Here is a 25,331-nt window from a genome sequence, read left to right on the forward strand (position 1 = left end):
AAAACAAGAATAAAGCATTTACAGCTGTATTTATAAACTGCTTATTGATGTCTATAATGCTTTATAAATGAATTAACTGTTTACTAATGCTTAACTAATGATTAATAGCGTGGAGTTATTATAAAGTGTTACTGAAAGGTCCTGAACTAAGCCGCCAGTTTAACAGCAGCTCTACAGTCTCAGAGCCTCTCTAGGACAGCAAGCCATTCAAACAATAGAGAAGTGTGAACGACGTGTGTTAATGGGCCATTGCAGTTCCTGCTCCAGCCTACAGGAGCGTTGCTGAGTATGGACTTAAACACACACACACACATGTCCCCACTTGGTCAAAAATGTAAAAAATTCACCAGAGCGTGTTTTAGCTGATTTTAACATCTTTTAAAGCATGACCAACAGGGGACTTGACAAATGTCCCCTCTTGGCTCGGCGGTCCCCTGTTGGTGAGTGTGTAACTACACCAAAGCCCCCACTTAGATAGGTAGACGAGTACACACACACACACATTAAAAGGGAACAAAACATGAATTATTTCTCTCATCAAAATTTCTGACACATTCAAAAGGGGAGTAAATTTCATAAAAATGCATAAAAACAACAAAAACACATGATGGAAATCCAGTTCTCTTGCAGAGTTCTCTGAAATTTCATATTGATTTGGAAACCTGAAAAGCTCTTCTATCACCTTATTGAATCAGTAGTGTTTGACTTTAGTCTGACTCCAGATAAAGTGAACCTGGTCTGCACCGTGTCACATGTACACATTGTCACGCTTCATGGTTAAAGCTCGATTAACCTGCTACTGTCCTTACAGAGAGAGTGAAGTAACGTGTTTGGTTATGACATACCCAGATAACTGCCTTGGTGTTGATGATAATGGTATGAAACCTGTAAACACCACACACCTCTCAGTCTACATTCTGCTGGTTACACTTATTCGTCTATAGGACATCTGATTGGACATCTGTTCTGAGCTTTCTAAACTTATCATCATTAGTTTGTCTAAACTCAAATTTGTTAAATTCTGCCTTTATTAGCCTCATATAAAAAAATAAAAAAAAAATTCATGGAACACATAAACACACCATAAAAGTAGTCCATTCTAATATATAACACTGTTCAAAAATTTAAATCTCATATAAACTGTATGCTCACCAAGGCTGCATTAATTTAATAAGAAAATTGGTAAAAAAAAAACAAAAAAAACAACGTATCAGCGTGGAATATCAATACAGTATAAATTAAATGTTTTCTATTTTAATATATTTTACAAATGTAATGTTAAAATGTCATTTATTCCTGTGATGGAAAAGCTTAATTTTTCAGATGCCATTACTCTTCAGTGTCACATGATCTTTCAGAAATCTTTGTAATATGCTGATTTGGTGCTGATAATAAGAAATATTTCTTCTTATCAACGTTGAAAACAGTTGTGCTGCTTAAATTATTTGCACAAACAGTGACACGTTTTTTGTTTCAGCATTCTTTAAATGAAAGTTCAAAGGAACAGTACTTACTTGAAATAGAATGTTTTTGTAACGATTTCGTTTTTGTTACCAACCCCAAACTTTTGAATAGTAGTGTACATAGAAACCACTATTTCGAAGAATCAGATTTCCACGAACACACAGTCATTTAATGCTGCTAGAACTTGTTTGATGGTTCAAAAGCTATGGGAGCCAAAGCAAAACGTTATATGAAGGTGGCAGTGGGGGTGCTGAGTCACAATATATCAAGCCTGGGCTTGACATCAGAGTTAGGCAAGACGGTTATCCTCTGGGGCGAGTCTATCATTTGTCAACCACTGTCTCTTGTAACTGAGAGCGTATGCATCATTGGAACTACACAACCTTGACTCAAACCTTACTTTCCCAGGGGCTGGGTTAACATGAGGTTAAAGGGTCAGCCTGGGTGTGTGTATGTGTGTGTTCGTGCAGTTTGGGGGTGAGAAAATATTTGTTAAGGACCTGTATATTTGCATGCATGCATGCTAGATTGCCTAAAAAGTCAATAAATAATATAACATTTAAAGTTGGCATGAAACGGAAGTTGCGATAGTTTAGTCCCTATTGTGACATGTATCCGAGTGAAACTTTCTTGGACAAGATAAAAAGTTGGGTGGGACTTGATTATGCCCATAAGGAATTGATGTGGTTGTTGTGGTTTGCCATTGCTGTGATCTCATGTAAGGCACAGGTTGCCCTGCTCTTGTGCCAGTAAACACGTCATCAGAGAAGAGAAGAGATGCCGCTGCAAGAGGGAGGGGGGCGTTATTTTATACCAGACTACGAAGGCACATGAATATATTCTTTTTTAAATAATGATGTGAACATATAAATCATTTATAATAAATATTGCAACATTCCATTAAAAACAAAAATAAGAATCATCTTGATTTCATGGTGGCTTTATTTTGAAATTAGAACTAATATAGAAGACTGGGAGTGAGTGAACGAGATGAAAACAGTCAGAGTGAGAGACAAAGGTCACCTAGACATGCCTTTGTGAACACACACAGTTGTGGATGACAGAAAGAGCCATTGATGGAGCAGCACAATGCAAAGTACACTGACAAATGCTTGAATTCCATTATAGCGCTTCTCCTCCAACTGCTTGTTTCCTTTTCGTGTTTACATGCTCACTGCTGCCCGTGGGTCAGTGCTGGGGGAGTTTAGTGACAAAGCTGTCATTGTGCTCCCAGGTTAGAGAGAGAGAAAGAAAGCACAAACTACGGCTCATTCCACTTCCTTTTTCTGTTCCGGTCATGCAAACTGGTCAGCTTAGTTTTATATGGCTAAAAACTGACTGGTTATACCAATGCAAACATTTATGACTGCACAACCTAGACAGATGTAGTGTAACAGGGTTATTGTAATGAACTAAAACCATTTAAAAAGTACCTGAAATAAGATTAAAATATACAAAAACTTATTTTATTTCACCCAGTTGCCAAAGAAAATGAAAACAGAAAATATAAAAATAAAAAACAAATTAAAATTATTAATAAAAATGGTTATCTCAATATTTATACATATATATAAATTGAGACAAAAAAGTATCTTTCAGTTTCTGGTAGGCAAACACTAGTGGATCATGTTCATAGCTGATGTAAATGTAATAAAGTACACACGATGGTGGAGAAAAGAGCTCTGTCATCATATGATCGCAGGTGCCACTTGGTTTGAAAGGCTATTTTCTATCTAATGCAATGAAATGTAGACATTTTCTAGTCTAAATATCACATCCATGGGAGACATCATGCGTAATCACCAAATGAGCATCTTAAGTCAACAAAACATCAACAAAAACACTGTGTGGGTTGGAAATTTATATTTTTTCACCTCTGGGTTTTTTATGACTACCACAAAATTGTGAAGTTGCCTCCATCATCTGAGGTTTACTTGTTTCAGGCATTCCTGGTCTGTCTTTCAGAGAAAGGAACAATGAGAGTCTGTGTGACACTCATTAACATCTGGAGCAGAGGAGAGAAAAAGCCTGCGTACACATCCAACACTTGTCAGATGACCCTGATCTGTGTGTTTCTCCACTGCGGCCAGAGCATCTGTGACTCTAGAAGAAAAGAAGTTTAATGTCATGGACTTTTTCTGGATGTCCTTTTTAAATTAAGGATGAAGGCTGAAGACTAAGGTGAGACTTGTCTTTTCCTCGACGGCTCTCATTGAATCAAATATCAATAAAACTTTAACCAACATTATGTTGTTTAGGGAAATGATGGAATCCACAATGAACTATTTCACTCTGCTAGTTTCAGCCTGTTTCTTCTTGTGTACCTCTGCAAAATACCACCATCATAATCAAGGTATTGCAGTTGATTTTAGAGACTTTGTGATTACAATATAAACATGATTTGAAAGCTATTACAAGACTAAAATGATTTTAAAAAATAAATAATATTATTATAATATTAAATTACACAATGTTTTTTTCTAGACAATGGCAAAGAGCTAAAATACCTCATGGAACCACTGGTACATGCTGAGGTCACTGCTCGTCGTGGACACACAGTTGTTTTGCCCTGCATGATGAGGTTCAAACCACTGCATTACAGAGTAAAGTGGACTAAAATCGACCCCCCTAGCCAAGGAGTGGAAAACATAGTGCTTATAACCAATGGACATGCAGATAAGCAGTATGGCTCGCTGGGGCCTCGAGCGTCTCTCCTGCATGCACATGACCGGGATGTTTCCCTCCGTTTGACCGATCTGGAGCTGGAAGATGATGGCAGCTACCGCTGTGAACTGATCAACGGGATTGAGGATGAAAGTGTTATTATTACGCTGAGGATTGAAGGTAGGACAGCGCGACAATCAGTAATAATCTTGACTTTTATAACTACAGTAAATAATAATAATAACAAAAGTTATAAAAACAAGACTACTACTACTACTATACTAATTTATGATTATTATTATTAGTAGTAGTAGTAGTAGTCTTGCTGTTGTTATTCCTTTTTAACTTTTGATATAATTATTATTAGGATAATAACAATTAATAATAAAAAAATATTTTAGATTATTTATGATGCTTAACCATATTTTTTTACATAATAATATAAATGAATATATTCATTATGATATAATTATTAATTTACCATGTATTTCAGGGGTTGTATTTCCTTATCAGAGTCACCATGGTCGGTACAGATTTACTTTCTTTGAAGCTCAAAAGGCCTGTGCTGAACAGGATGCAACACTTGCCACCTACAAGCAGCTTTACCGGGGTAATAATAATATTTACACATTTTGATTGTTTACTTTTATGTGCAATTGTACACTTTTGAGCAATATTGTCCAAAGTTTCATTAAAAAGATAGTTCAGCCAAAAAATTCTGTCATCATTTAATTTTTTTTTTTCATACTATGGAAGTCAATGGGGACCAGCAACTGTTTGGTTGCCAACATTCTTCAAAATATCTTCTTTTGTGTTCAACAGAACAAAGAAACTTGAGGGTGAGTAAATGATGACAGAATTTTCAGTAACACTTTAGTTTAGGGTCCTATTCTCACTAGCTAGTTTCTTATTGCCATGCATATTACTAGGATATTGGCTGTTTATTAGTATTTATAAGGCACATATTAATGCCTTATTCTGCATGACCATATAATCCTACCCAATACCTAAACTTAACAACTACTTTACTAATTATTAACAAGCAGTAATTAGGAGATTACTATGGGCAAAAGTCATAGTTACAGTAAGAATTGGACCCTGAACTAATAGTGTGCCTAAATCCCTTTAAGTTGACTAGTCTGTGTTTGGTGCTTATACCTGTATCCATGTGTGATCCTACTTTTCAGCCTGGACTGAAGGGTTGGACTGGTGCAATGCTGGATGGCTGAGCGACGGAACTGTCAATTACCCAGTCCTGCACCCACGGCCGGCTTGTGGAGGAGATCTTCTATCAGGCATCCGAAGTTATGGGCCTCGTCACAAAACACAGGCCCACTATGATGCTTTCTGCTTCACCTCTACCACTAAGGGTCAGTGAATAGGGAATCTGCTGTAATCGGAATTAGAACGGGATTTAGATGATGAGAAAACATATTTATTACCAACCTCAATTCTTTAAACAGTAGTGTTTATATACACTGTAAAAAAAAATCCATTACATTTATGGAAAAAAACTGGCAGCTGTGGTTACCAGAAATTTCCCGTAAAAAATACAGTAGCAACATTTTAGGTTGTACAGACTCAACTTAAAATGTACAGTAATAAACCATATTTCATTATCTGATATAATGTTAATTTACCGACCTATTCAAGTATTAATATCTGTTATGTACCATTATAATACACTGACAACCAACAATCACAGCAGTAATGAGAGTCACATGATTAAGCTCATTAAGCTCATCACAAGTAGTTCTTCCTCAAGAAAGTTAACATTATAAGTATAGAAGCTGCACAGTGTCATTCACACAAACACTAAACACCATCATGGTAACAAAAATACAATAAACATTAATTTAACAACATTAAATGTAACATAAAACCATAATGTACATAACTCATTAGAAAAAAAAAAACCTAAGAAAACTATGACGAAACATTTATTTCAACAAAAATACATCAAATGTGAAGTGTCACGCAGGGAATTGTGGGAATGTCAATTTACGTTTTTTTCACTGTAAATTATACAATGACTTGTTCGGTTTTACTTCCAAAAACTGTAAATTAAACGGTATGTTACAGTAAAATTACATTAAATGTACCATTAGATCTATCACAGTTATTTACCGTATATAGTAAGAAAACTTTCCGTTAACAAATTAACCGTTTTTCACTGTAGCATTTTTACAGTCTTTTACTGTTAAAATCACAATCATTTTTTACAGTGTATATATATTTTTCAACATCTGTGTGTCTAGATCTGTAATCCTTTCCTGAAACAATAATTGTTACAGTATTCAGGTAAATTGAATCAGCTTGAGGACGTCTTTTATGGGAGAGATCTTAAACTGTTTCTGTTTAAAACAAATGGCCATTATAAACAGTTGCCGTTTGTTTCCCCAATAGACAAGAAAAGAGACACACCCGATCAGATCTCTTGTTTTTGTCTTTAGGAAAGACTAGGAGTCTGTTACTCTGTGGAAAGACATTTGAGCTTTCACTATGCCCACATGAGACTGTTGAATATGGCACTGGAGACTTGAATGTCAATGACAGATATAGGAATTGCACCTAGAAAACAGTTTAGTTTGTTGTGCAGATCACAGTTGTTCACTAAACTTGTTTTCATCTTATAAATGCGAAAATGTAAAAATACAAATAACTCACTTTTTTGCTTTCCCAGGCTCTGTTTTCTTCATTCCAGGGCAGTTGAGTTTTGTCAAGGCTGAACATGCCTGCCGACGGGAGGGTGCCGGTCTAGCGAGGACTGGTCAGATCTACTCATCTTGGAAGTTTCAGCAGCTGGACCGCTGTGATGGAGGCTGGCTGCAGGATGGTAGTGTACGATTCCCCATCATCAACCCGAGAGAGCGTTGTGGAGGGATTGCAGAACCAGGGGTTCGGAATTTAGGGTATCTCAGCAAAAGTTTGAGTCGTTATGGGGCTTATTGCTACAGGTAACTGCTCCAGATTTTGCTGCCAGGTAAATTTTTGCTACAGGCTGTCTGCAGTCTGCACTTATGCAACACACTAGCCTAAAGGTGAAGTCCCTAAAAGGTGCAGAACGTATCCTTCATTTGTACGTATGGGCACCACTAGAGGCTCTCTGCAGTGTAGAGCTGCAAATGTATGAGCTATACACTTAGCATGCTGGTTTACAGCTAGCACTGGGTTATATAACAGTTCATTTAATAAGCTAAAGCAGGAAATATTAGATCCTTCTGTGAAAACGTCACTTTCAAATTAAGAGTGGAATGACACAGAAAGTCTTTAGCCTACTCACGCTTGAATAGCTGCTAGTTTGAAATGTTAACTCTTTAGCTCTGACTAAGGCTGTGCAGCATATTTCAGTGGTAACATGTATTAAATATATAGCATCTAAATATTTTATTGTGTAGCACTATATACCGGATGGTACCTGGTGGTTGGATTTTCATTTATTTATTTATTTATTCATTTTAACAGTCAATGAGCAAAACAGTAAGATTGCAAGATGTGAAAATATTAATTTTAATACATTTTATATTAATAAATTACCAACAAAAATATGAAATCTGTATCTGCTAGATTTTTTTTTTTTTTGGTAACAGTCCTAATGTTTCATTTATAAATTACATACACATGCAGAGTGTTTTTAAACTGCGACAAACCGTAATCTCAACTCAAATTCCCATTAAATATTATTTTCTAAATTTTCTTCCCAAATCTCACAACTAGTGATGCTAGTTATAATATTAACCAAAGAGTTTTTAAATTTTAATCAATAATAATCAAGACAATTCATAAACACATTTCTTATTGTAATAACTTTTTTTATTGTGATTGCTCTGTTTGCTTGGAATGTAATTCATTCATTCAGTTTCTAGAGTGATGAAATATGCCCTTGTATCAGGCTCTCAAAAACTAAAATATGATTTTGTTAGTGATGCATCTCTGAAACTAAATTAGTAGTCTACTAAAAATGGCCATCCTCCAGAGTAGCCTACAATACAGACCTGAATAACTGAGCACCAAGTTGCAGAATGACCAAATGTTTTCCCATAATTAGACTCAACGTGGGTCTTGAAATCACAAACATTTGTGGATTGCATATCTACCCTGCTTTATAAAGCTATGCTGACCCAAGGACTTTTTTGTATTTTTTTTTTAACATTTTTTTTAGAAAAAGTTGACATTTTTCTGTATTTCACTTCTAGAATATTCTAAAACCAACGACACGAATCAGAATATTCCTGTTTATTAAGTTAGGTCACTGTTAGTCTATGAGTTGTTGAACTCAAGTTGAATCTTGGTTGGCAAGGAAAATTGAGGAAAAACAGGATACTGTGAATGTTTAAGAATGGATAAGTGATGCTAAAGGGCAACAACATAAAACAAAGTAGTTCAGACCAGCTGATGTTAGACAGCATGTGTTCATAGGTTTATCTTATAATTTATTAAAAAACAAAAAGAAATGGGAGCCTGGTCAAACAGTCACGAGCTTTGTTTGGATGTTGCTTTTTATCAAGTGTGCTTTTATCTTAGAATTACAAAATGTAATTCAGTGTCATGGTCTACACAGAAAAATGGAGAAGAAAAAGAACGTTAATGAGTCTTAAGTCTTCGGTTACAGATGTTTGCCGTACTTAAACTGTTATCCGATTTTACCATTTAAAAAAAAAAAAGTTAAGTGGGACAGATTTCTTTATATAACATTGAACTTTGTAGAGCTGATCGATGTACACCTTAAAGGAGGATAAAAGAAGGAACAACATAAACAGGAGAATGAAAGAAATAATGAAATGCTATGCAGTGTGCTTGTTTCAAAAGTTCCATTTTATATCCTTATATGCAGGTGTTGTTTTTGTTGCGGTGTCTTCTATGACTATTTCCTTGTTCTGACCTGTGGGCCATGTTACCAGTTCTCCATTTAAGTATGCTGGTCCCACTGTAAACAAAATACATGAAATGTACTATATAAATGAAGATGACTTGAAATAAACACGGCACGAAAAATGTTGGGATTCAATGGCTCAATCCTTTAGTTTTGCAACACCAGTGATGCTTAGGCACGTATAATATAATATAATATAATATAATATAATATAATATAATATAAAACAAATTTTCACCTGGTGTACAAGTGATCTTAGGTTCCTCCCACTGTCCGTTGCTCTGACATGTGATGACAGGATTCTGTCTCTGGATGAAGCCTGGCTCACAGTAGAAGCGCACCTGTGAATTCGCCCTGTACTTTAGTTGACGACGTCCAAACATCTTAGCGTGCAGCACAAGAGGGGGCTGACCGCAGAACGCTGCTAAAGAGAAACAAACAACGATGATCTTTTGCTCTTTCTGGGCCAACGCGTCCCTGCAGAAGGTGATGTACTCACCAATGCCCTTCTTGCAGGTGTAGGAAAGCTGGTAGTTGCAAGGGATATCACTCCAACGGCCATCATCATACCACACTATGACAACACAATCCTCCCCTGACAGGAAGTAGCTGTCTGGTTGTCCACGATACCAGTTCTCAAACAGCTGACAGAGAGAGGAAAAACAAAATAATACATTAATTAAATTAAATATTGGAACTTGCAGTTGCAGTCTGGAAAGCTCTAGTGCATGTAATATTCAACTAGTAAGATACACTGTTTTTTTTTTTGTTTTTTTTTTTACAGAAAGCCAAAATAGGCTCACCAGAGGGCTCCCATCTGACCAACGGAAATCTCCCTCGATGGTCTTGTCATTGAGACCGGTCCACTGATATTCCCTGTATTTATCTAAGGAAAGAGAAAAGCAAAGAAATGCCAAATAACCAGCATACACTGTCAGTAAGACACAACACAGACTCCATTTCCAGTTTAACACCCGGATGCATCATATATGACAAAAATGCATGGGCTCTTTTATTAACACAACCCTCATTCACTGACATGAATCAGACACGTTCAAAGCCCTTCAACGTTTTGATGATTGTATAGAAATGCAGAGGAAAATGCTGGGCCTCTCAATGTTATGTCAACAAACTTGGTCCTTTATGAATTCCTTTATGTACTGTAAGCTAAACCGCTTCAGCAGTTTGACACACCTCTTTTTGACTCTTTATTTAAGCAATATCACTCAGGCAAGAGTGCTGCTTTTCTGATTCAGTCATATGGTCGTGGAAGATATTGTTTTTATGTAACAGTTCAGTTAGTATTAAAGCAGAACTCGGCAACTCTAGCGAACTCTAGTCACTTCTTCGCTGATTTTCCCTTTTGTTGTCGCATGTTTTCCCCACGAGCTCCCCCTACAGCTGTGGGAGGGTGTATATTTCACAACACGGTCGTAAAAAACTCACTTGCGGCGGCCTCCTCCCCCTCTCTACCGCTGCTCATGTGCGTTTGTTTTGATGGCTGCCAGGACGCGATATTTTTTTTCCCAGGATGGTAGGGGAAGACTCATGAATATTCATTAGGGTAGTCATCCCTGATTGGTCTTAACCCCAGTGACGGGTAGGTTTAGGGCGGGGTTAGGAGTAGGTCATCAGACCCCCAGTGGCGGGTAGGTTTAGGGGTGGGGTTAGGGGTAGGTCATCAGACCAATCAGGGATGACTTCCCTAATGAATATTCATGAGTCTTCCCCTACCATCCTGGGAAAAAAAATATCGCGGCCGGGACGGTAGTCCCCAAGTTGCAAGGTTGGTTTTCCGCCTGGGAACGCTGGGGGGAGCGGGGAAAGTCACCAATATCACCAGAACAGGTTGTTTAACCATCCAAATGATTTCTAGACAGTTTTATTAAGTTAAAAAAGTTACCAAGTTCTGCTTTAAGCAGGCTAACTTACATTTTAGAGACAATATTGGCATTAGCTTAGTCCATTTTTGCTCTTCACCAATGAAAATAGCTCCAAACGAAGCCAAAGCAGATTTATCCAGTGCAAGTATCCAAATAAACACACTGTAATGTTTCGTTCCTGAATAAATCAGTGTTTTTTGAACAAATTGGCTGAGTAAAAAATTCAACGACTTACTTATAATAGAGACTTCGCTTTGTTAATTGCTGATAGAATCAGTGTTTTTGAACAAATTGGTAGAACGAATGATGATTGACTCATCGCTAACTATTGCGCCACTGGTAGAACGAATGATGATTCACTCATCACAGAAAGAGTTACTGAAAAATCAACACCACTTGTGAAGACTGACAACATCTACAACCTGAAAATGTCACCTGCTTAAGCACATTCCATCAGGTTCAAATCAGGAGGCGGCCCCTTCTGTTGATCCTATCAGTTTTACTTCCTATCATATGATGTTAAATTCTTTTTAACATCATATGATAAGAAGTCAAACTGATAGGATCAGCAGAAGGGGCCACCTCTACGAACAGCTGTTCAGACATACCATTGATAAACTCCTGTTCCTCAGGTGACATAACAGAGACCAGGTGACCTCCGCACATGCGACAGTGCTGCTCTGCTACCTCCCATTTCTGCCGTTTGGTGAAATGTTTGTAACAAAACCCTTGGAACTTTTCCCATCCTGGTTCACAGTGCTCTAGATCTTTTTTGGAAGAAAGAGGACAACATTAAGTGCATTAAGCAGTCTAATTTAAGCCAGTTGTGTTAAATAAATAAATAATAATAATCCTACAATTGCTCATTTTTTTTACAATGTAAAAGTATAATGAGGCATGCAGGTAACTCACCTGTCTCGCAGAAGTCTCCTCCATAGGTGGGTAGACAGAGACATCTACGACCTGCTCCACTGTCCACACAAGTCCCTCCATTTTTACATGGGTTCTCCAAACATGCATCTAAAAGGCCATTCATGTTTTTATAGATGACTAATAAAATATTGCACATAAGTGAAGGATATAAAATCATGTATGATTATAACCACAAGGTGGCGTTACTATGCAGTAAAAGCCATTTTGAGACCGTATGGCACACAACTAAAAAAAACATGCTAAAACTGGCTTTCTGATTGGTTCTGTTAATCTGTATTTATCTATAACGTGCCATAGCAGAACCGAATCCATTGCCTTTTCTTTATGGTTGTTCTGTAACTTATCAGTTTCTAGTCATCATGGCCCCACTAAACTCCTCCTTCATGCACCACTGAAACTATTTGTTGTGATGGGGGTTACACACTTCTGATAAATTCTCTCTATCTGTCTGCACTGTAGTCTTTGATAGACGTGCTAATCAGTTGTTACAGATAAGTGCATGACAGTTATCAAGTTTCCAGGTATTTTAAAGAGATGTACTGTATCTAACAATGTTTGGAGGATAAACAGCGCCCCCTTTGGAGATATTATGGGTAGCTCAAGTGATTTAAACAACCAATAAACGGTGCTATCACTCCCTTCTGGTTTATTTGTTATTTAGTAAAAATTTTGACTATATTAAAAATTATTATTTGAATCGTTAATTGAAATAAAGCCGATATAAAATATAAAAATTAGATGGAGAAAAATAAAATGTTGCTATTACAAATTAAATGAGATGAAGTACTAAAATGATAAAATGAAATAATAAAATAAAACTGAATATTATTTTTTAAATAATTTTTTTTTACTTGCATTGTTTTTTAAATGGCAAAAGCACATGACAAAATTACTAAAGCTGAAACTAAATATAAAAATAAAAGATCATTCAAAATATTAATAAACACTATAATATAATAACACTGGTTTAAGAGGCCTAGTTTAATATTTTATTTATCATTAAATAACACTAATTTTACTTTTAGGCAAGTTTTTTTTCTCTCTTCAAATGCCCACATCCCCCCCATAGTAAATGAATGGAGAACTATAGAAGATATTTTTAACCCACATGCAGTAGTACAATGTGTTTACCTGAAATGTAGCCTGTCCTATCCAACACTTTCTGTGTAGGGCTGGCAGGTAGAGTGGCAGACTCAGGTGTGGTTTTAACATGAGTCTCATCTTCCGTATTGTCTGTGTTTGCTTTAGTCGTGAGTTCATAATCATTATCATCATCATCATCTTCATTGTCAGTTGTCGTAGTGGATGGTTTCTGGGTTTGCTCTATGTGCTCATCGATGGGAGCATTGGTGGAGTCAGATTCACTTAAGGCTTTGATGTCTGTGGTAAATGCAGCTTCTCCACTGAATTCAACATCTGCTCTGAACTCTCCTGGGTTTGTGGATGAGGCCACAGACTGCCAGATAGGACTTTGGGTCCCATGAGGAAGAAATGTAACCTCCAGACTTGCTGTGGGTCCCACAGTGCTGTCCTGATTATCTTCATTATCACTATTGGTTTCATTATGCTCCTGCATATCTGTCAGGTTAGAGGGAGTGATGGTGGTCACTTTTGAGTATGGAAGCTTAGTAACTGAAGACCAGTTTCCTGGAGGTTCTCCTTCTCCAGAGGACTCATCCTCATCGCTGTCTTTAGCGTTGAAAGTTATACTAGAACTATTAAGCTCAGTGGATGTGGTGATTAGGTGATTAAGTGCTCCTCCAAGCCCTTCCTGCTCCACCCTCTCCAGTTCTTCTTCCACAATCCCAAGGCCAGATGGGGTGGTGCTTTCAGGGAGGACTCCTTCCATTTCCTGAGGAGAACTGATTTCTACTTGTGCAGGCCCATGCGTGGTTGATGTGCCAAACAGATAAGGCATAGGGGTGGTCAGCAGTGTGACTGGCAGGACATCATCATGATCTCCAGAACCTTCAGACGACTCGGTTTCCTTCAGTGTTGTGCTCACAGTCAAATAATCACTGACATCATCATCATCTGAGACACCAAGAGACACAGGAACAGCTGAGGTCTCCTCAGTATTGTGATGGTCTGCAGAACTGTTTTCATGAATGGGTTTAAAAGCTGACAGTGAACAAAATCAAAGAATATTAATGTCATTTATAACCATGATCAAGACATGGAAATCAATCCATCCATCCATCCATCCATCCGTCCATTCTGTTTAACATCCTTCCCTCGAGAATAAAAAAAAAAGTATAAATTGAGTGTTCATTGGAGAACGCTCATTGTCGTTGAGACCCCTTGTCCAAGACCTCAGGACTTTTGTCCACGAATACAGACTTTTTTTTTAAATGGATTCAAGGAGTTTTGAGGTTGAAATTTAAAAAAGTAACAAATCCTTCCCTCGCGGGTCAATTTGACCCCCATAGGAATGAATGGAATGCAAGGAATGCTTCAATACACATAGGAAAACCTAAAAATGCTCAAAATTCTAACTAAAAATGCTACTTTGCCAAAAGAAATGATATTGTAATCATGTCTACATATGTATCTAAATGCATACTGAAGAAAAACTGACTTTAGCCCCCAGCGGAACAGCTCATTTACTCCAGAGCTATATGGCCATCTAGTGGCAAGAGTCATGACAGATCATGTTATATATATTTTTTTTCCACAAGAGGTCGGCAAAGACAACCAATGTAAGATATTTTGAGCTGAATTAAAAGGTTTATGCATGAAATAGTGGGTTATTTTGAATTTAATTTGAAAGAATTTGAGGAATGTGCTTAAATTACTAAATTACTATGTATTTATTATTTACTGATCAAATCTAGTAATTTAAAGGTAAATAAAATAAAAAAATATAAGCTTTCTGGACAAAAAAAAATGAAGTATAATTTTAGGGCTTCGGGTCATTTTGACCCGCGAGGGAAGGATTTGTTACAGGACGCAAGGGAAGTTTTGTCCATAAGGCCTCTAAACCATCAGAGTTTAAAGCTTTTTCCAAAAACTTTCCAAAAATAATTTAAAGAATGAATGAATAAATAAAAACAATTTTAAAGGCATTTTCAATTCAGTTCTGAATGGTACACAACCCTGATTTTGGTATATTTTTGGACACAAAAATATTATTTGCTGATACACTCAGTGAATATTTTGTTTCTTTTTACTTACTTGTGCTAATATTGTTCAGATGTGTTAATGAGAAGCTCTCTGTCTCAGTCTCAGTTGTCGATGCTCCATATGTCTCTGATATATGTGGGGTGACCAAATGTTCTGCCTTTTCTGTGGATAACAAGGACAAATCCTCACCGGAACCATCCAACCAATCTTCAGTGGTGGATGTTCTTACTGAGGTGGACTGAGTTGTGTGTGTAAAAAGACCTCGTTCTTCATCTGACTTTTGAGCTTCTGTGATATTTTCTGCATTTTCCTCTACTGTAGCACCTTCAGGAAGATATGTTGAGGGACCCGACTGGACTGGAGAATTGTACGTTGTGGTGTCATTGCTTGAGTCATATTCCATTGTAGTGCCCTTAGTAGTCGTAGAGATCTCGCTAGTCACATGATCTTCATCCTCATTCTCTACGCTGGTGTCAGGCATGGGTTGGAAGTGTTTGGACCCATCTATCTCCTTCGGTTGAGAGGACGGTGCCTCTGTTGTCTCAGGCTGAGCCTCTGTAAGTGGGATGAAGTCAATGGGCTCTCCTGGCTCAAAGTTGGTCTCTGGCATAGGTTGGTAGTGTCTATGATTGCTGCTCTTAACACCATCAATTGCGGAAGCTTTTATTTCTGGTTCTCCTTCTTGCATGACAATATCGTGTTTTGGATCCATGTAAATCTCTGGAACAGACTCAACTTTTTGCCAGGTGACCTCAGTGGACTCAAGATATCTGTCTGTGCTGGCTGGGGTGGTGATGTCTCTTCTGGTGCTAGCAGTGACATCTTCCTGAGAGCTTTGGGTGTGGTTGTGTTCCTCAGGTTCTGAAGTAGTCTGTGTGCTGTAGACGGAGAAGGACTCAACAGCCCCCTGAGCTTCATTTTCGGACTGTTGAGTGACCTGATCCATGCTGTACTCCTCTTGGGAATCTGTTAAAGTCACAATATGCTGTTCTGTGTCCTCTGGCTCTGTTGCCATATAATCTATAGGTGGGACTGTCTGAGAGTTGCTGTTAGCTGCAGAGGAAGAGTAAACATTTATCAAAGCATTATGATTGTATGGTGATTGATTATGCTTAATAATTTAGGTCAGGGGTTTCCAACTTTTTGATACCAAGAACCCCCAAACATTATGATATCAGTAGGAGGGACTAATTTCCTAAAATATACAAGCAGTTGTTATATTTTCATGTATTAAAAAAAATCCATTCATACTGTGTGAGAAAAATATATTTAAGAACACACAATGCATATTAGTGCTCTCATATATCACAGCTTTTGAACTGTTATAAATGCGACAACAAAATTAAATAGCTAGCTTTTACATAGTCATTGTACTAGGAAATTGTTCAAATATTATCAAGAAAACATTTACTTTTTATTCTTTTTTTCACAAATAGTTTTATTTTTGAATTTTAATTTTAATGTCATACAAAGAATGTCACAGTTACACAAATCAAACAAATGATTTGTGCCAAAAGAATGATTATTGCTCAAATTAGTGTTTGTTATTCGTATGGTCTAGACTCTAGCGTATGCGATTCAAACCCATCAGTCAATACCTCTGAAGCAGTAGGCATCATGGGGAGTATGTGGTTCCGGGAATCCTGTTTGATTGCTAAATCGATAGACTGTCTTGACACCAGGTTCAGAGCCCCCACACCGTTCACGAGGGGTCACAATGGGGTAGCGAACGCTTCCATCAGCAAGCCAGCCAGGACTGCAGTGATTCAGACCATCATTCCATGCGGCATACAGCTGGCCAGTGGTGGCTAGCTGAGCTCCCTGCTGTTCACAGTATGTCTTAGCTTCTGACAAGCTGAAACGCTGTGGGGTCGACCCATGAAAAACCTCCCCTAAAAACAGTTACATCAATGAACGAACAAACTTTTTGAAAAACATTTTTGCTTTCAAAAGTCATTGTAAACAGGGTGCATTCTTTGAATTGGGACTTCTTGCCAATATCAAGAGCTAATTTAAAGCATAGTTAGCATTGTTTGTTAGCCTGGTTAAAACCAGACCATTCTCAGTAGTAACCGAGTTATGGTCTGGCAAAGCTTAATTAATAACTCATTTCCAAAGGGGCGTCACCACCAGACGTCGCTCAAATGCCTCTGGGCGCAATTGGATAGACCTAAAACCAATCAGAGCGATCGTCATTGTGTAAAGCCCGCCCCAACGTTTCTGATTGGTGCCGCGATTTCGACGGATTAGAAATGGGCTTGAATGAGCTCTTTGCCAGACTACTTGCAGAGCAAATCTAAATTTGCCGGAAGTTGTCTGGGTTTTCCCAGGCTAATTGTTTGTAAAAGTGAATATTAGCAATGTTTTGGGATTGGTTTACCGTGAATGTTCTCCACATAGCAATACACGTCAAAGAGTTCATCATTTTCCATCATGCCATAGTTTCGAACGCCTGGTAATCCATCCATGTCTCCAAAACAGCCTTCACGGGGCATTTGGATTGGGTATCTAAGAAGGCATTGCATTAAAACATTTTATATGCATGTATTTTTGTCATTAGTAAAATCCATCTAAGCTTAATCTTGTTGTTACCTAAAATAATTTCACTGTTTTATATCGTAAACACCGTGGCAGGACAATGTTGCACTGGTTAGTGTCTGCCCACTTTTTCAGCAGCCTTGGCTCCAGAAGTATTTTTCCCAATAATCTTTCCAATAGGATTTTTTTTCTTCAACATTACAAACTTTGATTTGAAGAAAAAAAAATTCACAGTGCTTCATGGGAGTGGGAAGACCTAAATAATTCCATTGCTGCGATTTGCTTGTCATGAATCATTGAGATTTCTTTGCAGAATTATTATGGGTAATATATAGTTTTTCACATGGACTTCTGCTGTTAAACATGATTATTTAAAAAATAGGTTAAAATATTGTGAGTTGATTGTTTTAACAAAAGCATATACCTCATATATCTATTCCAAATATTAAATGTTTATTTTAGGTTTTGCTTTATGTGTGAATAGACATATTGCTAGTCCCTGGAAACTTGTCTGCATTACATCTAGTGCAAGCATACACCTCACAGGGTGGCATAATTGGTTATTTGATGTGTCTGTCACTCACCTAACAGAGCGATCTGAAACCCAACCAGCGTCACACTGCTCATAGCCACTGTGGTACGCAGCCACCAGCTGCTCTGGAGAAGCAATCTGAGCTCCAATGTCCTCACATGCTTCTTTGGCCTTATCAAAAGTGAAAGCATAGCGACTTGAGGTGTGGCGGTAGTGGAAAACAACACCTAAGAACACACAGCATATTAGTGATCTCATTTATGACAGCGTTTGAACTGTTATAAAGTATTAGTAGCCATTTACTAGTGTGGAAAATGTATGTCTTATTAAAACACTGCATTTGAAGAAAACAGTCACCGTATTTTATTATTAGCTGTAGCAATTTTGTGCAGCACAAGTGTTTTCAACACTGATAATAATATAGATTTTTTCTTAATAATCAAATCAGCATATAAGAATGATTTCTGAAGGATCATGTGACAATGAAGACCGGAGTAATGGCTGCTGTGTAAAAAAATATATATATACAGTACTGTGCAAAAGTCTTAGGCATGTTAATATCCCCACCCCAAAAATGTCCCCAAAAATGGTTTTAAGTCAGTTATTTATATCTTTTGCTGTAGTGTGTCAATAGGAAATATCAGTTTACATTTCCAAACATTCTTTTTGCCATTAATTGTAATAATCCAGCGAGATTTCTGTATGCATAAGGACTCTGACAACAGCCGGTATGATCTGATCTCACCATCATCGAGTCCGTCTGTGATTACATGAAGAAACAGAAAAAACTGAGACAGGCTAAATCCAGAAGAACTGCGGGAACGTCTCCAAGATGCTTGAAGAAACCTTCCTGCAAAGCTACAGTACTGTGAAAAGTACTGGCACTTGTGTTAAAATGCTGTAAAGTGAGAATGCTTTCAAAAATAAAATCATAAATTGAATTTATTTATGATTTAACTTCTATTAACAAATCCAAATCAATATTTGGTGTAACGACCCTTTGCGTTTAAAACGGCTTTTGTCGAGGTACACTTGCGCATAGTTTTTCAGGTAGCTTTGCAGGAAGGTTTCTTCAAGCATCTTGGAGACGTTCCCGCAGTTCTTCTGGATTTAGCCTGTCTCAGTTTTTTCTGTTTCTTCATGTAATCACAGACGGACTCGATGATGGTGAGATCAGATCATACCGGCTGTTGTCAGACTCCTTGTGCATACAGAAATCTCACTGGATTATTACAATTAATGGCAAAAAGAATGTTTGGAAATGTAAACTGATATTTCCTACTGACACACTACAGCAAAATATATAAATAACTGACTTAAAACCATTTTTTATTTTATTTTTTGGTTAGGATATTAACATGCCTAAGACTTTTGCACAGTACTGTATATATATATATAAATAACTTTTTTTTTCTGTATTTTGAATCAAATTTTTATTTTAAACTATATATTATACGTATGTTTAAAATAAAATATACTACAGAAGTCTCTTATGTCCACCAAGGCTGCATTTATTTGATTTTATATATATATATATATATATATATATATTGAAATGTTCTTTTACATGTATTTGTATGTATTTATATGTATTTTATATACATTTATTTAATACAATTAATCAGGAATTTCTATCACAAGCTTATGAACTACTTCAAACCACCACTGATTATTATCATGACAATATGTGGCAAAATCTAAAGTTTTGTCACAGACAGAGACTTTAAAATAATAATCACCTTTTACTTTGACTTGGGCCTGGTCGTGAGCATCCTCCAAGCCGTGCTGGACTTCACAGCGGTAGAAGCCTGTATCATTTTGCATCAGCCCATCCAGTCTGAGGGTAAGATCAGCTGAAGAGGCAGCATAATTCAGCAGTGAAGCCCTGCCTTTATACAACTCACTCACCTTTACCCGCTCACCACGGGCCACTAGGATCTCTGTCTCTCTGTTTGATGAAAGAAAGCTCCATTTGACTCGTGACTGGGTCAGTACGGCATGCCGACCCAAAGACAAGGACCGGGAGAGACTCACCAGGCAGGGCAGAGTCAGGGAGCCCCCCAAAATGGCAGACACTGGGCTATCAGGAATGGCCACTTGTAAGAATGTGTTCTCATCTGAGGAAAAGACATGAATGATTGAGGTACTAAAGAATTGACAGTTTAATCCTGAACTGAATTGGATTTCCATATTCAATATTTAAAGCTTAGGTCCCACTTTACATTAGTGTCTTTAACTACTAATATTTAAATGTATCATTTGACAATGCAACAATGACAACAATGCACTTATTATGTATACAATTTTTTACATTGTACTTATATATAAAAATAAAAATAAAATACCTGCATGTAATTACAGCTGTAATCAATTTCGGTAATTACATCTATAATTACACTCCCCTTACCCCACCCTTACACCTAACCAGATCACAAAACCTGTTCTTTTAACTTTATTTTAAGGTGTCCATGTTACAGTGTAATTATACATTTAAGGACTGAGTAATATTAATTAAACAATATGTACTTGCTTACCATAGGGTATAGGGTTATGAATGAGGTTTTTATAAATTACTGTTATTACTACAGTAAGTAACATATGAAACAAGGACATGTAAAATAAAGTGTTACAGAGTTTTGCAATACAACATGAACACAAGAAGTACTGAAGGGGGTGGATTGGAATCCACTGCTGCTTCAATGTGTAATGAGTGATTATAATCAAGGTATTATTCAATATTTTCCCTTCTAAATATCAAATGAGTTTAATGACCTCTCTGGAGATTTTACTTTGTTATAGAAGTTACCAGTGTGATCACTGAAATGTTCTTTTCATGTATTCTTTAATGTCAGTATTTGATCAGCTTCAAGACTCACACAGGAGTTCGTAGGCCGCCCCACTTACAGTTACAAAGATCACAGCAGTTACACCATTTCCAAGGCATAAGCTACGTCATTGCTTACAGGTTGAATGATTCTGATAGGCTAAGAAATTGATAAACATAGTAATTTTCCACACATATACAGATAGACAGAAGCATATCTCCATAGATTATGCAGCTGACACTCGGACCCTGAAGTTAGGCACTCCGTGACCTTCCAGGTCGCAGATTTGGGTTGCTGGGCGCCAGTATGTCTCGAACAACAACTCAGTCAATCTCCAATAATGCCAGTGGTTCCTTAACCTGTAACCAAGAAGACTTACACGCACACCGACACGGTTCCCAGGTTGGATTTGGCCAGGCTCTAGCTATAAACAGGAGTCCTGTCTCAAAACATCAAGATAACATGTTCTTTCCCTCAAGGATAGGACACTTTAGTCTAAATGGAAAATATAGGCTTTAACTGAGAAATTGTCCCTTAAACTATAGACTTCAATGACCCCTATTTGTTTTAACACGTTAAAATTCAGAATAACATTCAGAATGCAGTAACAGTGCTTGCTCATTTAGCCCTGCTTCAAGAAATGAAATAGGGAAATGTTTTGTGTTTGAGAAAGGTCTTCAACGTGTTAAAACAAATAGGGGTCATTGTAGTCTATAGTTTAAGGGACCATTTCTCAGTTAAAGCCTATATTTTCCATTTAGACTAAAGTGTCCTATCCTTGAGAGAAAGAACTTGTTATCTTGATGTTTTGAGACAGGACTCCTGTTTATAGCTAGAGCCTGGCCAAATCCAACCTGGGAACCGTGTCGGTGTGCGTGTAAGTCTTCTTGGTTACAGGTTAAGGAACCACTGGCATTATTGGAGATTGACTGAGTTGTTGTTCGAGACATACTGGCACCCAGCAACCCAAATCTGCGACCTGGAAGGTCACGGAGTGCCTAACTTCAGGGTCCGAGTGTCAGCTGCATAATCTATGGAGATATGCTTCTGTCTATCTGTATATGTGTGGAAAATTACTATGTTTATCAATTTCTTAGCCTATCAGAATCATTCAACCTGTAAGCAATGACGTAGCTTATGCCTTGGAAATGGTGTAACTGCTGTGATCTTTGTAACTGTAAGTGGGGCGGCCTACGAACTCCTGTGTGAGTCTTGAAGCTGACTTCTGCTCATGAAACTGCAAACTATCTTCAGTAAAACTTTTCTTCCATTTATTATAATTCTGACTCCGGGTCTTCTTTCAAACATCTGGTCCTTGGGTTCTAAACTGTTAACCCCAAACAGTACATTGTATCAAACATGTTTTAATGTAAGTACATAGTAGTTAAAGGGATAGTTCACCCAAAAATGAAAATTCTGTCATCATTTACTCACCCTCAAGTTGTTTCAAACCTGTAAGAATTTCTTTTTTCTGCTGAACACAAAAGAAGATATTTTGAAAAATGTCTGTAACCAAACAGTTGATGGACCCCATTGACTTCCATAGTAGGAAAAAAAAATACTGTAACTGTCTGGTTACAGACATTTTTCAAAATATCTTCTTTTGTGCTCAGCAGAAAAAAGAAATTCTTACAGGTTTGAAACAACTTGAGGGTGAGTAAATGATGACAGAATTTTCATTTTTGGGTGAACTATCCCTTTAAAGACACCAAATATAAAGTATGACCAAAGCTTATAATTACATTTTACTGTGCATTTACAGGCTTTACATTGCTGGAAGGCAATAAAAGTGCAATAACACACTCTGTAACTGGTATCATAGTGTGAATGTTTGACTCTAAGAGCTATCTGTGACCTGCACTGTTGTTTATCATTGATTATATCTTGTGTCTTGAACAGTAGAGGTGAGACAAACCTGCTGCAGGACGTAGGACGGCCGAAGATGACAAGACAAAGAGGCAGATGGTACGCAGCAGTATATGCAGGAACATCGCTGATCTGAGACCGAACACAGAGAGAGAGACAGAGAGAGAGAGAGAGAGAGAGAGAGAGAGAGAGGGAAAATAGAAACAAAGTCAAAGAACAGCTTTATAAAAGTCAGACTGGAGCAGTGACAAACCACAACATAAAGTCTTTGTGTTGAAATGAAAGAAGCAAACATTTATTTCCAGTACAGCAATTTTGCTATATGTCACTGAATTTAACTGCATTCTGTTCCAGTGTAAGTTCATGGATATTCATAGGGGAAAATGACACACTGTCTTGTGTGAGAAACTGAGAAAGAGGGAGAGAAAGTTCTTTGTGCCTCTGTTGTTGCCAGATTGTGTGAATTCACATACTACATTTTTTAATTCACATTCTGAGTTCTTGAGACTTTTGAAATAAGACTGTTTGACTGCAAAATTGTTATAGCTATTTTAAAACCATTAAGTGACTAAATTAAGTGATTGTCGAATTAAGGAAATAAAAAAGGGGTTTTCAAACTTTTTAGGAGGGATCACCAGCCTAGACTCAGCAAACCCAGGGACCACCAAAAACTATAATAATAATACAAAAATAATGCTAATTGTCATCAAGACCATTAACATAATCCATAATTTAAAAATGTTATCTATCTATCTATCTATCTATCTATCTATCTATCTATCTATCTATCTATCTATCTATCTATCTATCTATCTATCTATCTATCTATCTATCTATCTATCTATCTATCAATCTAACTTAATATTAAAATGCTCCCTGAACTACTTAAAAATTACTACCATATTATAATATGTGGTACAGCAAATAGCCACATGATTAAAGTTCAAACTGACATTTTCATAAACCTATATATTGCACAGTGTTATCCACATAAACACAAAACACCATCAGGGTAGCACACTTTAAAAATATGAAAACAATGAATTTTCCCATAAGAATATAATTAGGTTTTGAATTGTGTCTTTTTAATAATCTTCTCCACAGATCCCCCTTTGATGCCCTCTGGTTGAAAACTCTGGTTTTAAAAGCATGAGCCTGAAAAGAATAAAACAGAAAGGCTTGCCTACATTTCTAATTTCCACTGCAGACCCACAGCATAGTCTTTAGAGGGTGTGTTTATTCTTTACACAAGGAGATTTTGCAAACTTATAATTTGTGCTGAATAACATTTTTATTTGTTTTATTTGGCTTTATGTGTGGCTAACCTAACCCTTTGCATTTTTTTTTTTTACAAGCCTCTCTGAATCAGAGGTTAGTCGAGAGCTTGCTGGACTGAGGATTTGGCAACCCTGTGCTATGTCCAGCTGGCATGATTCAGATCTATGGAGTCTTTGGAAGCTCTTGTATGTGCTTTGAATTCTGACGAGTCATCGAACAGACTGACTATCCTTTTCTAGACATGAGCATCTTTTTACCAGTACATCCATCTCCGCTAATGTCATCTTTATGCACCTGTCTCTGTGCAGCCCTTAAACTACACACAGAGCACAATATAGACTGTGTTTAGTTAAAACGGCCCAGTGAAAGGGAATGTTTTTAGCAGCTAGATGGTTTCTAAGTGAGACAGGCCGAAATAAATAAATAAAAGACCACCTGCTAGATCCACTGAAATACTGTTTGTAAAGACTGAATGAATTGAATAGTCATGCCTCAAAGAGTGAGCCAGAAAAGCAAGTAGACATAACAGTGGTCCAGTGATTCTAACAAATTTGAAATATCTCAGTGATTTTTTAAAAACCCATATGCAAATATTCAAATAAGTTTTAGCAACACTGCAAAAGCAATTTTCATGTAGGACTCCAGGCACAGTTTAAATGAAGTGGAAGGTAATGAGTTGATTACATCAGTTTAACATGATAACATATCATTGACTTTAAGTTATTTTAACAACAGGATGTTTACGGTGATGTCTGTGCAAAATAAGGGGTCATTTAAGTATCTAATTGTTACTCTTCTGTGTTTACATGAAATCTTTTACAACCAACCAGATGTGAAATTACAGACTACATCCCTAAAGAAAGACCCTCATCTCTGATGTGTAATGTTACATAATAGAGCGCACACTGATGTAGAGGAAATTTACTGATGCAATGTGAGTTTTAATCAATGAGACAGACATGGAAATGCAATGGAAGTATAAAACAAACCTTTCGGCTGTTCTGCCATTCTGGATCGCAAAAAATAGGATGTAGGAGAAGCTTAACAAATGTGATGTTTATCTAAAGTCAGTTTTGTTTATTAGTATGGTTGAACTGGATCATCAAAGGTCAGCAGCAAAGACACTGGTTAATAAAATGAGATAAAAAAAAAAATGTTTTACATAAAAAATAAACAGCATGATTTGCATCTTCTTGAAAGAGCAACAATTCCACAGCACACTTCCTCGATATAACCTTTTTCTCCTGTTTTCAATTTAAAAGTTCACCAAAGATACGGCCCATTAAGCGCTCTGATCCAGAGGTTCAACAGAAGTGGTTTACTGTAAGTACAAGACAGGAACTACAAAGGCC

The 25,331-nt window shown here is 37.1% G+C and overlaps 2 protein-coding genes across 5 annotated transcripts in view; one reads left to right on the forward strand and one right to left on the reverse strand.

Moving 5' to 3' along the window:
• Positions 1 to 2,409: 2,409 nt before the first annotated feature.
• hapln2 (hyaluronan and proteoglycan link protein 2) lies at positions 2,410 to 9,868 on the forward strand. 3 transcript variants are annotated; one of them, XM_084384716.1, is made up of 7 exons: positions 2,410 to 3,645; positions 3,723 to 3,817; positions 3,949 to 4,308; positions 4,622 to 4,738; positions 5,316 to 5,498; positions 6,812 to 7,085; positions 9,786 to 9,868. In XM_084384716.1, the coding sequence occupies exons 2-7, from the start codon at positions 3,727 to 3,729 to the stop codon at positions 9,796 to 9,798; spliced, it is 1,038 nt and encodes a 345-aa protein (XP_084240842.1). In that variant the 5' UTR covers positions 2,410 to 3,645; positions 3,723 to 3,726; the 3' UTR covers positions 9,799 to 9,868. The 3 variants fall into 3 exon arrangements, with proteins under 3 accessions (XP_084240842.1, XP_084240840.1, XP_084240841.1); XM_084384714.1 differs by having other exon boundaries at positions 2,410 to 3,817; XM_084384715.1 differs by lacking the exon at positions 9,786 to 9,868 and having other exon boundaries at positions 2,410 to 3,817; positions 6,812 to 7,116.
• The window catches only part of bcan (brevican), a 22,039-nt gene continuing 3,868 nt past the window's right edge, over positions 7,161 to 25,331 (reverse strand). Inside the window, exons 2-14 of one of the 2 annotated variants that reach the window (XM_084384713.1) lie at positions 22,751 to 22,833; positions 19,750 to 20,127; positions 18,063 to 18,237; positions 17,321 to 17,448; positions 16,539 to 16,832; positions 14,992 to 15,993; positions 12,949 to 13,938; positions 11,797 to 11,904; positions 11,493 to 11,651; positions 9,805 to 9,887; positions 9,501 to 9,645; positions 9,240 to 9,422; positions 7,161 to 9,055 (exon numbers count right to left, since the gene is read on the reverse strand). In XM_084384713.1, the coding sequence (XP_084240839.1) occupies positions 8,931 to 9,055; positions 9,240 to 9,422; positions 9,501 to 9,645; positions 9,805 to 9,887; positions 11,493 to 11,651; positions 11,797 to 11,904; positions 12,949 to 13,938; positions 14,992 to 15,993; positions 16,539 to 16,832; positions 17,321 to 17,448; positions 18,063 to 18,237; positions 19,750 to 20,127; positions 22,751 to 22,833 (3,853 nt within the window). In that variant the 3' untranslated portion in view covers positions 7,161 to 8,930. Of the gene's footprint in view, positions 9,056 to 9,239; positions 9,426 to 9,500; positions 9,646 to 9,804; positions 9,888 to 11,492; positions 11,652 to 11,796; positions 11,905 to 12,948; positions 13,939 to 14,991; positions 15,994 to 16,538; positions 16,833 to 17,320; positions 17,449 to 18,062; positions 18,238 to 19,749; positions 20,128 to 22,750; positions 22,834 to 25,331 lie in introns of both variants that reach the window. The other variant, XM_084384712.1, reaches the window with a different exon arrangement.

Source organism: Rutilus rutilus, assembly GCF_951802725.1.
Source record: "Rutilus rutilus genome assembly, chromosome: 17".
Taxonomy (NCBI): Eukaryota; Metazoa; Chordata; class Actinopteri; order Cypriniformes; family Leuciscidae; genus Rutilus; species Rutilus rutilus.